This window comes from Pelophylax lessonae (assembly GCF_965119305.1).
Source record: "Pelophylax lessonae genome assembly, chromosome: 4".
NCBI lineage: Eukaryota > Metazoa > Chordata > Amphibia > Anura > Ranidae > Pelophylax > Pelophylax lessonae.
In genome coordinates, this window is record NC_138771.1 from 419,784,384 (window position 1) to 419,799,569 (window position 15,186).

Genomic DNA, 15,186 nt, shown 5'->3' on the forward strand with positions numbered 1-15,186 from the left:
GCTGCATGATGCCATGCTAAATGTCTTAATTTAACTTTTTCGAGTCACTGACCCTGAACAAGAACACAGATATAGACTTATTTTCTGACCTTTCCAATCTACAAATTGGTTTTGGCTGTAGGACTACAATAGTGACAAAGTGGGTCAGTGTAACAGCCATCCAATGGAGCTTTCCAGAAGGTGGTAATAGCAGTTTTCATACTTACTCTTATGACAGGTTTACTTTAAATGTAGGTATATTAATATGTTTGTGTTTTTCTTGGCAGGCTTATGTCAACTTACTGTTTTGGTTCCAGTTCTTCTGTGGCTTCTCAGGTGCTACCATGATTGATTACTGGCAGTTGATTTTTTTCAACCTCTTCTTCACTTCTGTACCTCCGCTGGTCTTTGGAGTAATGGACAAGGATGTTTCTGCAGAGACCCTAATGAGCTTGCCCGAACTTTATAAAAGTGGTCAACGTTCACAGGTATCATAGAGCTGTTTTATAGAATTCACTTCTGTTGTTATCCTATGTGTGCTCAGTGACAATACCTTGAACTTATAGACATATAAAGGCATTATCACATAAAGTTTATGTGGTTATATTTATACCCTACAAAGAGTTAAATGGTAGAAGCTATTGATTTTAGGAAAACAATTGGAGCCACAGATCTTCGGCTGATTGAAAAAAGCAAGGAGAATGGAGGATCAAAAATTGGGCAGTCCCTGTTGAACTTACCAAATTTTGATCCAACTATGACCCGCTTTATTCAGGGGCTTGAGATTGTACTTAAAATGCTGCCTAGAAGTGCACAAAACAATCAGTATACTCTTTAGTGGAGAACAATTTTTCCTGATAAAATCTGTAATCATGAATATTTCTTTGTATTACAGTCATACACAATGTCTACCTTTTGGATTGCTATCCTAGATGCCTTCTACCAGAGTCTTGTTTGCTTTTTTGTCCCTTATTTGGTGAGTCTTGAACCCAGTTAACACATTTCAGTTTTCTGGTAGATAAACAATATATTTTGGATTGGATTTAAACTTTGCTGAAATATTCCTAAAGCTGATCAGAGACATTTGATAAATATTTACAGACCATTGATCATTGCAAGTGGTTCTAAAATTTCAGAAATAATCAAATAAATATGAGCAAACCTGGTAACTTCTAAATAAAGCTAAAGTGATCTCCTGCACTTCCAAAGAAAATATAAATATATAAAGCATCTGTTGTAAGATGCCTAAGCATCCAATTAGTGAAATTTAAATGAAATGACAGCTCAATTAAATAAATATTAAATAGTGTAAATATAAAATACATAAAATATAGAGAAAAAATGTTACATTTCCAGAGCAGAGTAGGGCCTGGCCAGTGAGGAATTACCATGCTACAATTGGCCAGCTTAAACATGTATTGCAATGTACGTGAACTGAAAATCCCTTTTTTGTGTAAAGTTTCCTAGAAAAGGGTGTATAGCAGTTTGCAGAGGGTTCATTTGCAATTTTTACTCCTCACCTGCAATTACCTAGAATTACAATTTCCAAAAGTTCACAGGTATGATTATCAGCTTCCAACCTAATTCTAAATGATCATGTAAAATACGTATTTGAAACAGTGGCATGTGTCAAGAGTTACGAACACCACTAGTACTATTGTGGTACAGCTAGCATATTGTATGGTTTATTAATTCAAAATTAACAAATACTGAACTCAATAAACCAGTTAAAATGGACCTATCATTAAAATGCACAGTCAACACAAATTGACAAGGCACAAGTAAGAAGTACCTAGAGTCTATTGTCTTTAATCAGACAAAACCTATGTGGTCAACTTCCTATGATAAAAAGACGATCAGAGCACAACATGGTAAAATACTAATAAGCAGGAAATGGAGCCTATAAAATGGAGCCCAAATTACATACGGTAAGCGTATTTTTAGTCAAGAAATGTAAGTCCTTGAATGCTACATAAAACAATGTTTTTAGTACAATTACATCTATTACTAAAACTATTTACATTATTAATAAAACTATTTGCACTAGGCTGAAAGTTGGCTTGGTTGGTTATATCACAAATGGAGAACAACACTGAAACTGGAGAGGCTGCACACCCCAAATGATAATAGAAAAAGAAGGTACCAAAGTACCGACCCCCAGGGGTTTTGAAGCAGCAAAAGTAGAAAATAATGATATAAGGACTATATCATTTACTTAAAAAAAATACTTCTTTATTGGCAAATAACAAGGCATGAAAAACATTGATAAGACATTAAAAAAAAAAACATCCCCGCAAAGGGGAAGAGATTATATTGTGAGCTCTGGTTACAGAAAATAACATGAGTTACAAATAACAATCGCACAAATGATCATCACACATGGAAAAAAACACTCCAACGCGTTTCGACCTGTAAATGAAGGTCTTCTTCAGGGGGGGGTCTGTGACGTCTGGAGAGAACATATTGTAATTACAATATATCTTGCCCCCCCCCCTCCCTCCCCTCCCTCTTTTGTCCCCCACGTTTTCCTTCCCTTCCCGTCCCTACATCTTTTTCTTTTCCCTTCCCTTTTCCTTTTTTTTCTTCTTTTTTGTCTCCCTTTTCTGTTACTTTCCCTTTTTTCCGCTCCCCCTCCCCCATTGTAGTTAAGATTGAGATATACAGTAACTTGCTCTTATTAGCTACATGTTATTCTCCAGGCAGGTGTTTATGCCCCTCTCTGGCGGGCACTTTGTGACTCCTTGTAGCCCCGTGCATCTGTCCTACCATCTGTGGTGAGGGAACCCACATCTCCATGTCTCCAGAGGATGTCGTAGCCATTTTTTGTTGACCTCTGGTCCTTGTTTGACTTTGCCTATCTGGTAAAAACATTATATATGTCTATATAAACCTATCTGTTATCACAGAGATGCTTCATAGATATATTGTAATTATAATATGTTATCTCCAGATGTCACAGACCCCCCTGAAGAAGACCTTCATTTACAGGTCGAAACGCGTTGGGGTATTTTTTTCCACGTGTGATGATCATTTGTGCGATTGTTATTTGTAACTCATGTTATTTTCTGTAACCAGAGCTCACAATATACTCTCTTCCCCTTTGTGGGGATGTTTTTTTTAATGTCTTATCAATGTTTTTCATACCTTATTTGCCAATAAAGAAGTATTTTTAAGTAAATGATATAGTCCTTACATTATACTTTTCTACTTTTGCTGCTTCAAAACCCCTGGGGGTCGGTACTTTGGTACCTTCTTTTTCTGGTTGGTTATATCACAGCCTAACATTTGTAGGCTGGAATAATATGCAGCTTTATAGAGCATCCCCCATTTCTTTATATGAAGCAGGTTTGCTAAGCTTAGTGTACAGTTGTCTGACTCCACAAGATGTACATCATTTTAATTATAACTTCAAAGCAGGACTTCTCCCTGTATTTTGTGAGGTGCTCACTGCTATGCAAACAGTTGGTGCTATATCAATTGTATATAATAATTATTGAGCTCACAGTAATCAAAATGCTTTTAGATCACCAGTCATTTTGCAAAATGCCAGGGTTGCCAAATCTAGACTGGCTGTCTGACCTTGGTAAAACAAACTTGGTGTTTGTCAGGTTTGCTGGAACAGATTGAAAATTCAAAGGCATACCATGCATGCAATTCATTATCTGCTAACTTCCCGGCCACTTTTATTACAGTAAACACATTAGTGATCAGTACTGCTGACACATGGAACCATTTGGCAGCTGTTTTGCTTTCTCCTAGAGAACTCCTTTAAATAGAGGTCAGAAAATCTGCAGGTTTTTCCAACCTTCAGAAAATCGTCTTGCTTTAATGGAAACTGCAGTTTTTATCAAGGATGACATACAAGCAAGTCAAAAAGCAAAAATAGTACCAGTTTATCTCAGTGTTTTCAGTACTAAAGCGTGAGAATAACCTTTGTCTCCCTAGCCATATCTTTGTGTATTGCAATGGCAGGGTTCTCAGATCCTCTCTTGCTGCTGTCTATCTATGCCTCTGAAATATTTAATATTGTGCAACAACCTCTTTCTTTAATTGAGTACCTTGTAAAAAAATTGTAATTTGTGTTTTACTACTGTTTTTATATATTTATTTTAGAACAGCCAAGATACATATTTACCTCCGCTAATTCCTAATTGAATTGCTTTCTTCATCTTGTTTCAGGCATTCTACAGATCTGACATTGACCTTCTTTCATTTGGCATGCCTATTAACACCGTAGCCCTTCTTACAATTATTTTACATCTTGCCATTGAGATAAAAAATTGGGTACGTTTTATACTCCAGTTATACGAATTTTAGATTGTACGTTTTCTTTTCTGCTAAATCTAAATATGTTCATGCTGAATGAGACCATCCCAATATTATAAAGTATTATGAGGAGGGAATTTATTTTCCGCAAGAAATATTCAAATTGAAGAAATTTAGTGTATAAAGAGTGAATGTTTTGCATAAAGTAAGGTGGGGCAAAAACCACTATCAGGTTATTTTTGCTATCTGTGTTATACCGATTTCCTTTCTCTTCCTATCCTAGAAATGGAAGATGATATGAAAGGAAATCTCCCCAAAGTGACAAAACAATTGTCACCAGAACATACATCCATTTGATAATTTAAACTCTCTTCTTGTTCTGATGACAACTCCCCTTTCCCTGGCAGCTACATAAAAAACAATGTAGGGAGGTGAAGGGAGGGGCAAAGGAGCTAGTCCAGCACAAACAGTAATTAGACATCCCAAGGAGAGGAGAGAGTGATGACATGCAGAGGGGACAGGGGTTGTGATAGGGAATTGACTCTTCCTAATCAGCGCACTCAAATTCACACTCAAATTCCAAATAGAACTACGAGCCATCTGCCATAATGTTAGATGGGATTCTTAGTTTATTCATTCACAGATCGCTGTGACTGAATGACACGGCTGTGTGGGTGGAGCCCTGCACAGATGCGCCCATATTAAATGTTATATTAAATGTTATAGCAGCTGTGGGAGGAGAGGTACCCCCGTCCTCTGTCACAGGGGGTGGGGGTGGGCACTTGGTGAGGGGGGGGGGCTGGAGCATGTTACTCCATAAATATGGATCTAAGATGTAACATGTTTCAAAGGTGAACTTAGCCTTTAAAATACTCACTCTTCTTTGCATTTCCCTGCAATTATTTTAAGTTGATGACATGGTCTCTTAAGGCATACACTCCAGTCAAAACTGAAAATTAAACATTGAGATACATTAACCACTTCAGCTCCGGAAAGGTTTTACCCCCTTAATGACCAGGCCATTTTTTGCGATACTGCACTGTGTTGCTTTAGCTAACAATTCCACAATTGTGCGACGTTGTATCAAAATAAAATTGATGTATTTTTTTTCCCCACAAATAGAGCTTTCTTTTGGTGGTATTTGATCACTTCTGCGGTTTTTATTTTTTGCGTTATAAACAAAGACCGACAATTTTGAAAAAAAACAAAACGATATTTTTTACTTTCTACTATAAAACACATCCAAGAAAAAAAAATGTAAAAAAATCTAATTTCCTTATCAGTTTAGGCCAATTTGTATTCTGCTACATATTTTTGGTAAAAAAAATTCCCCAAAAAACATATATTGATTGGTTTGCGCAAAAGTTCTAGCGTTTATGTAATTTTAATTTTTTTTATTGTTTTTATTAGTAATGGCCACGATCAGTGATTTTTAGCTGGACTGTGATATTGCAGTGGACAAATTTGACACTGACACTTTTTGGGGATCAGTGACACAAATATGCACTGTTACTGTATACATTACACTGGCAGGGAAGGGGTTAACATCAGGGCAGATCAAGGGGTTAAGTGTGCTCCTAGGGAATGCTTTTTAACTGGGAGGAGAATGGACTGACTGCAGGAAGAGAGAAATCTGTGTTCCTTGGTAGTAGGAACACAAGATCTCTATCTTCTTGTCTGACAGAAGGGCGGTCTGCCTTGTTTACATAGGCAGACCGCCTTTCTGTCATTCTCCTGAACGATCGCGGGTGGCCGGTGGCCATCGCGGCTGCCGGACCCGCTGATTGGCTCCCGTTGTGTCCAGTCATAGCGGGAGGGCAGCTCCGGCGGCGCGTGCACGCCCCCTGGAACCCATCTACAAAATCACATACAGGTACTTGATTTTGCTCTTAAAGTTATGGTTTTTCATACAGAACTTGCTGTAGTGCATCAATGCATCCTTCTCTCTTCTGTGTAATGATTCTTAATAGCATCTAATGCTGGAAGACTGTCCTTACTGTCTTTCACACACAGAAAACGTTATTAAAAAAAAAAAGGAAAAACCACTACTAAGAATTTTCCTCAGCCACCAATAAAATTCAAAACAGCCCTAGAAGTTTGAATGTACAAACATTCAGGACAAGTTTCAACAGAAGTACCACTGTACTCCTTGGCACAATGAGTGCTTAGTCTGCATGGGGTTACAAAGCACTTAGTTAACAAAAACGTAAAGAACCTTTTTGACTTTAACACAGCTGATGCTTTTACTGGATAACAGCAATGCTTTCACTTGCTACCTTGAATTTTTCTTTAGTTTAATTGAAACTTGTTCTGATGACTTTTTTTTTTTTTTGATATTACAGACCGTTGTGCACTGGATCACAATGATTGCAAGTGTTGTTCTCTATTTTGTTGTTTCATTGGCCTATAGTGCCATTTGTGTTTCATGTGAAGTGCCAAGTCCATACTGGGTTGTGGAAAGACAAATGTCTGGAGCCCCTTTCTACCTACTCTGCATTATTACACCAGTTATTGCTCTCTTACCAAGGTAAGATTTTTTTTATTATTTCCAGTTCACCATTGCCTTTCACTTGTAAAACTACAAGTATGTAGTACATGCATAATGTACAATGTATTAATAGTGTACCTGTCGTGCTGAGGAGTATTTCTGAGCAGTAGCCATATTGTTGGCAAAATATATGCAATCAGGATTAATAATGCCCCTAATATTTTTTCATTTTAAGAAGTTTCAGTAATGTAATTCAAGCCATTGAGAGTGCATATAACACATGTGACACAAATTAGATTGTTTTATACTACTATATAAAGCAAAATTATCATCATGAGCAGCAACAATATATATAAAGTGTAAGACCAAATAGTGGACTTTAATGGGATAGTTGAGGTGGCCCTGATGTATAAAAAAACCATGAATTCAGATTACACACCAGTGGTGGTTAAAGGGATGAACTCTTTTATGGAGTAAAATGAATATTCTTAAAGTGATTGTAAAGTCTCTTTATATTTACCTTCTCTGTGCAGTTGGTTTTGCACAGTGAGCTCAGATCCTCCTCTTCTCGGGTCCCTTGTTGGCACTTCTGACCCCTCCCTCCCATTGAGTGCCCCCACAGCAAGCAGCTTGCTATGGGGGGCACCCAAGCTGAGTTGCAGCTCTATGTATCCGTTCAGACACGGAGCTGCCGTTTGGCCCCACCCCCCCTCTCTCCTGGTCGGCTAACTGTCTTTGATTGACAGCTGCAGGAGCCAATGGTGCCACTGCTGTGTCTCATCCAATCAGGAGGGAGAATCCTGGATGGCCGAGGGACTCTTGGACATCGCTGGACAGCAATGAAAGTATTAGGGGGGTTGAGGAGGGCTGCTGCACACAGAGGGTTTATCCTAATGCATTAAGCTTTTCTGCTGCAATATACTGCATAATAAACGTTAACCACTTGGACAAGCATGCTGGTAACTATTTTCAGTGAATGCATAAATAATACACTTTGTCCTGTGTGTTCCTGGATGGCTGATCCCTCATTCCATCTTTCTAATGGTTAAAACTGTCCTGGCTTTCAAGAGGGCATGCTCTTTTGATGCAAAGTCTATCTAAGAAGGTGGGCGTGTGCCCACTGGGAAAGGTGGAGGTCACAACTGATTTGGCACCAGTGTATATTTATGGCTTCACATATTGCACAAGGTTATTAGAAAATGTAAATTATGGACACTGTCATTTGTTTTTATACTAATGTGATACACAATTTGTTGATTTCTTTCATTCATATGGTACATATTGTTATACAATATTGCAATTGATGATATACCGTAGATGTATAGGTATCTAGCATATCATTTGAAGCACTAGATAGGATTGATTTATTTATTTTATCATGGCATATTTTATAAATCACATTTTGTTGTATGATTTTTATTTTTTTTTTTTTTACTTCAAATGCCAGTCATTTAGGGTTAGGTGAAGGTTGTAGCACAAGATTGCCTAAAGGAAACATTGAAGGGTGGCAAAATGTTCACTGTCCATGATTTTCAGTAAAGTAAAAGACCCGTCTACCTGTGGCCAGCCTAAGGGCTTGTGTCAACAGGCTTTGGGGTTATGTGGATGGTATTCATTTGACATAATTTAGAAATGCTTCTACAACTGCCTGTCAATTGCACCTGTCAAAGAATTCTGAACGATCATTCTAAATCCATTTACAGGTATATCTGACCTGCAGTTGATCTCATTCCGACCCGCATTTGACTTTCTTCAAGCGGTTTTGTATTCCCATAGATGTTAATAGAAATGCAAAACCCGTTTGAAGCAGATAAAAGCCAGCTGACACAGATTTTTAGTAATACTGACTATACAATTTTTCTTTATATTAACTATACTGCAATCTTTGTATTTCTAAAACAGGTATTTTATCACAGTCCTGCGAGGTACTTGTAAAGTGGCTCCAACTACAGAAGCTCACAAGCTTGATAAATTAAGTAAAGAAGCAAGAGAACTAAAAATACAGGAGTGGAGGGAGAGAAGCCGAAATGTTGCAATGGCATCCAATCCTAGCAATGTAACCCTGAATAGCAGTTTACCAGCAACTCCAGAAAGAGCGCTTCACAATGTATGTTCACCCAGCCATGAGGACAGCCTGCAAAACTCTCATAGAGGGAAGGACACTCCAAGGTCACATCGGCCAAAGCCTATGCCCAGTGCTGCTACCCCATCTAAAGGTGTGGCAGATCTTTTGAGGGACTCAGACGATTTTACTAGAACCAATCATCGTAGATCAGTTAGCACGGTGACTGTTTGACCCTGGACTTTATTGGAAAGCCGGACATTTTCCAATGTGTTTGTACATAATACTCGGCTGCTGGTTAACCCATATTGGGAAAGATAACAGAGGTAGATGCTGCCTTTTATTACTTCAACTGTGAAGTTATTTAGAGACAAATTGGATAAAAAGTGACTGCTGCAACATAAAATTTTTTATGAAATGAAGAAAAAACATCAATCTGTGAACTTTTTTTATCTACATACATGTGTTTTGGGACTAACATTATAAGGTGCTGGCATTGTGCAATTAGCAGTAATGCTACATGGTTCAAAAAATTTGCTATGATCATATTTCAGCTTAGTTAGTGCTTTCCTTTGTAGTTCTTGATTACAGAATGCATTTGCAGATACTTTCCCATTTCCACTACTATCTGTGCCAGTTTGGAGGCTGGTGGTGCTTTTATGAGTCTCTGAAAAGGCAGTGCAATAAACAAATACTATAATACAATAAACAAATTCCATAAAACTTTATGGAGAACAAAGGTGGAACACAGGGAGTTTGGGTGCAAAACATTTGCAAGTATAATGTGCAGGCACTATATACCTGCAGTAGCCTAAAATGCCCTCTCTGAATACCAGCCATTCTGACAGGCAAAGCTCTAGAACTTCCAGACAGTGCCAAAACTGACCCTTCTTGCCTCCTGCACAGTCCTATTGGCCCATGAGGTTGCTCATCACCGCGATGGACAAGTATAAATGAGGAATTGCAGGGCAGTGAACTATGACACTACCTTAAAAGATTGGAGCTATTCCTTTTAGAATAATCAAAGATTGTGGAATTCTGTAAGCTCCTCCAGCCAACTTTAATTCTTATTATGATAACTAGGACCTGATAACCTTATACAAATGGGCACTTGCTAAGAGAAAGCTTTTTACAGTGATATTCCTGCCATAGAACTACCGTTTACATACACTTTCACAGAACAGTTTGGTGGCCAGTTTGGACTACAGTTTGCCAAGAACCCAAAATATTTGTCTTGCCTAGCAAGTAGGGTAGTTAAAGATGTTAATGTCTAGTTTGCACAAATAATTGTACATATATTATTAACTTGAATTCTGTTTCTGTTAGTCATGTTATGAGTATTTTATTTAATTTGTTTTTATCTTTTATACAAACAAAACTTTTGCATTTATTACTGTGTTCCAGAGTTTACAATAGCTATGATTCTATAATTAAATTGGTCTGGCAAAGTTTTTAGTTACATTTATCATTTTGAACAAACTAATCTTGCATCATACTGGAGCGCATAAGCAACATTAACCAGTCAGATTCCATTTATTATTTTTCAAAGACTAATTAAAAGATTTATAAAGAAGATTGGAATCAGCCCTTTCCATTCTTCTGTTGTTCCCATTTGTTCCAAACCAAAAGACAGAAAGTGCCAATTGTAGGAACTATTCAATTTTTCCCTGCAAGCCGCACATGCCAAATAAGTTTTGGTGGGTCTTTTATTATAAAATTATTTTATCATTCTGAGCCAAAAGAAACAATCACCTAAAGTAAGGTATATTTATTTTCACTTTGCAATGGCTAATCGTATTTACAAAAGCCAATGCATTTTCCAGTTCTTGGTTCCACTTTTATGGTTTTGTCAAATGTATTATTTTTATTATACAAAAATGCTTTTGATTAGCAAAAGAAAAGGTTGTATGACAAAAACATTTAGATGCTACTTAGGTAGCAATGTCAGAGCGAAGTTTGTAATAGAAAATGTAAAGGTGCAATACATATATCGGAATTCGACCAGTTCACCTTGGACTGGCTGAATTTCTATGCATGGGCTAGCTGATTGTACCCAAGTCAATCAATCGACTTGTATAACAAACAGCATCTTGGGCTTTTCACTAACAATCCACTGGTCGATGCATGGCCAGCCTAAGGCTTTCACTGGTAATTGTCACTAGTGAAGTGTGCTTAAAACTTTCAAGGTAGACCTACATGTGTGATGAATAATGTACCCAAGAATAACTTATAAACCAATGTTTTTTGCACAGCAGAGATCAATCCTGGTACCTGATTAGCCTTATTCAACAGATACTCCCAGTAATACATTTAAATAAGATTCTGATGCAGTAATAAAGTTATTCCCCCTATTATATAATTTAATGTAGAGCAAAAATATTTAAAGGCCAACATGTAGAATGCACTCAGTGGAATAAGCTGGCCTGCCATACATAAAAATCCTCATGTTTATCCCCAAGAGCTGTAAAAGAGAAATAATTTGATTCTCTCTCCAATATGCAATGCTGCCTATTGTTTTCTGACAGCAGGTACCCATGGCTGTCAGAATACCTGAAATTCAACAGAGCAGAGGGACCACTGCTTCTACACAGAGAACATGCTGGCAGGGGACAGGATTTACTACTCAGGTTCTGGCTGCTTTCTTAAGAAAATGAACTGTAGCTTTGCACAACTCTTCTTTTGATATGCTTTGAAAAAGTTTAGCGAATTTAAACTGAATGTTCAAAAGGACTTTTAAATGTTTGTATTTTGTTTTTTTGTTTTTTAGTATTACTTGTCTGTCTTGCTCTTTTATTTACTGGCTATTGAAATAGGAACTAAGCAGTTCTTGTACAATGCTCTTTCTGAATGCAAGTAACCATTTACAGTTTGTGAATACGACTTCAGATCTAGGTTAATACTTTCAAAGCAGATCAGCAAATCTGTCTTATGCCTGACCTCTTAACAACTTCATCTGAATATTAATTTAGAAGTTGTATGCATTACAGTCACCTTGATCACTGTGTCTTCACATGCAAGTTCAATTAGCTGCTCTTTGTTAATCAACATTGATGGATGTAAGAAAGGTAATTAATTAGAATTCTGAGTTTACCACTCAACATATTTTCTTTGGTGAGAAAGACAGAGATTGGCGGAACTATGATATATATATTCTTTACTGTGTTATATAGTTTCCTAGCACCATGTTGTTGGGTAACCATATCTCATCTCATATTATCATACCATGTATATCTCATGTTATCCTAGCTCCTTCATGTTTTCTAAGGATTTGTAATAGCCAATTGCCCAGTTGTATGATTACACCTTTTCTAAATCTTAGATATTTTTTATTTACTGTGGCAATTCAAGCCACTCTTCATAGTCTCTCATTCAATGCTTGAATGTCAACAATCTTATTGGAAAGGATAGGTAAAGTAATAGAGTTGAGATGTTTAGCTTTACTAAAGAATATGGTCACATGATCAAATTAACTCTGGTAGAATTGACCAACCTAAACTCCAATCTCCCCCTTCAGCAGAGATCATGTGACCAATGGCTAGGCTTTTGGCATGTGAACAACATTGCAAAGACACTAAAGCAACGTTTAACTTTAGGCATTTCAGCCCTCCTATTACACTTTTTCTATCTAGTCCTGCAAAACTTTTAACATAGTCCATGTTCTTGAGCTGTGAAATTTCTGTAGTGATCTTTCCAACTTTCTTTACTTTCTGTTTACCTAAACTCAAATTGTAATGGCCAGCAGTTTGTACTTTGAAAGATGGAGATTGCCAAAGTAGCCTCCTTACATTCTTTGTACAAAACATTCTTGAGGGCTTCTTAAAGTAAAGCCCAATTCCAGCATTGCGCATTCTCTTTACAGATCAATGTCAAGATGTTATTGATTGTAGTGGGTTTCAACATGCTCAGCCAATTATCAAATAATGCTCAAAAAACGATGCCACCACTTTGGCTTTAATAACGATGGTGCTTTCATGTTGAGTTTAGTGATATCAATTCAAAATCTTTTTTAATTTGTATTTTTTTTTTTCATTTTTAGAAAGTTATGTAAAGCACACAAGTAAAATTTTTCCTATAAAAAAAACAATGTAGTGTAGAGATGACAATGTGGGAATGTGGTGTTTAGTAAACTCTCATTCAAGTGAGAGTTTAGATATTCAACCATTATATTTATAGATTCTGTGGGGTTTTATTTTATTGTTGTCACTAGTCTCAACAACTTTGTTTGCAGAAACTGGACTGTCAGAGATTGGCCAATACTAGAGAGAAATCTGTAACCAAGGGTCAGTTGAGTTCAAATTGATATTTAATTTGTTAACCTGCTGGCGGGTTAATTATATAGTGACTTATTGCTTTAAAGACTCTGAAAGGAAAGTATCTTTAGCTTATAGGGATGAGTCTTCTTGACAAGAGGGCAAAGATGGAAAATTTGCAGAGGGGATATTTCTTCTAAAGCTCCCTGAGTATATAAGAACCAAGTGTATTACCCCACCCTTGTAAGATGGGATGAGCTTTTAAAATGGGTACTGGATGGCTTTAGGATTTTTTTTCTGGGGAATACAGATATGGTAAACCAATACATTTCACAAACTCTGATGTAAAGTGTTTACATGTTTTCTTTTGGTGTAACTGTGATGTACAGCAGGCATTTTTATAAACCTGAAATCAGGAGTCTGAATACAGTTTAACTAGGATATACAGCATGTAGGCCTTTATTTAATAGCCTAGTGTGAGGAATACTGGGCTGATAATCTATAATCCACAGTTATTATGACTACCTGAATCTTTTGAAAACAGATGTACAGTCACTATAGGTTGGCATCCATAACTGTTCTTTCCGCTATGGTCATTTTTATAATGGCCTTTGTGTTCAATGGTGCTCCTTTCAATACTTTTTGATCCCTATACTACAAAATCCACTCCAAATTGTATGCCTGGTTTACAGAATGTAGGTTTTATCTTTTCTGCATCTTTTTTTTATCTTAACTGCATTAATCAGAAACTCAGGGATATGTGTTAATCATAGTTATGTATTTATTTTATTAAAGTCAGAAAATGTTTCTAATGCATTTTTGTTTTGTAATCCTTCCTCACTTTACATGTGTGTTATTACATGTTCAACATTTATTTAACTTAGAATAACAATAAAATGTTTGTTTATATTTTAAATTGTTGTCCTTGTGAATGTGTGATTATATGATCTATATTTATTTAAACGAAACATTAGATGAAAGGGTTAAACTACCCAATACTAATGGAATCTTATATTTCCAGAGGTGAGACTAGTGAAGGTCTTGTCTCTGTATCTTAATGTAGTCACTGGGAACAAGCACATGCTGCATTACGCAATACAAAAAATAAAATAATGCCTAGAGCTTGTGGGTGGAGCTCTGAAATTAAGTTCAGAGATCTTGCTACTGAAGTCTAAAGCGGTAAAAAAAAATGTGAGTAGTTTTGCATTTAAGCATCAGCCTACAACAAAATGGTTGGAGAACCTATTGGTAATTTTGGGATTGCATTACCTTACACAGTGCGTTCCAAAACCTGCACTACAGCACACTATCAGTTTATGTTTAGTGAATATCCATAGTACATTAACCACTTGAGCTCTGTAAGATTTTCCTCCTTCATGACCAGGCCATTTGCTATTCCGCATTATGCTAATTTAACTGGTAATTGCGCGTACATGCAATGCTGTATCAAAACGAAGATTATATAATTTTACCACAAACAGAGCTTTCTTTTGGTGGTATTTGATCGGCACTGGGCTTTTTGTTTTTGTAATTTCTTCATACATTTCAGCCAAAATGTGTCCTGCTGCATGTCTTGGTAAAAAAAGAAAAAATCACAGTAACTGTATAGTGATTGGTTTGCGTAAAGGGTATGGTGCCTACAAGCTATGGGATATATTCTGGAATTTTAATTTTTTTTATACTACTAATGGCGGCGATCAGCGACTTATAATGGGACTGCGATAGTGTGATGAGCAATCTGACACTAACTGATGCTGGGGGGAACTGACTAACTGCCACTGACATCACCAGTGATATGAATACAGTACTAGTTCTAGTGTAATATTCAACTAGTGATAAACATCAATTAAATGAAATTGCTTGCAAAAACATGTAAAACAATAAAATATAAATAAGTAGAAAAAGTGTCCATAGAAGAACATCCACGAAAGCAATTTAACAATTCTCCTTAAAGGATCTCCCTTTGGAAAAGCCAACCTTTAAGGTGTGCATAAAATATTTCTCCTCTACAGTGCAATAGGATTTACCACCAAGTGATAAGATAAAAGTTGCCTCTTACCAGATCTGTGGGACCATTATATTATAAGTGGTCATTTCCTCTTATATCCAATTTTAAAGCATCGAGCTCACCATTAAATAAA

The 15,186-nt window shown here is 36.7% G+C and overlaps 1 protein-coding gene across 1 annotated transcript in view; it reads left to right on the forward strand.

Annotated features, from left to right (window-relative positions):
* The window catches only part of ATP10B (ATPase phospholipid transporting 10B (putative)), a 147,604-nt gene extending 137,756 nt beyond the window's left edge, over positions 1-9,848 (forward strand). Inside the window, exons 17-21 of the mRNA XM_082257175.1 lie at positions 267-467; positions 875-955; positions 4,159-4,263; positions 6,588-6,772; positions 8,636-9,848. Of these exons, the coding sequence (XP_082113301.1) occupies positions 267-467; positions 875-955; positions 4,159-4,263; positions 6,588-6,772; positions 8,636-9,029 (966 nt within the window). The 3' untranslated portion in view covers positions 9,030-9,848. The remainder of the gene's footprint in view (positions 1-266; positions 468-874; positions 956-4,158; positions 4,264-6,587; positions 6,773-8,635) is intronic.
* Positions 9,849-15,186: the final 5,338 nt, after the last annotated feature.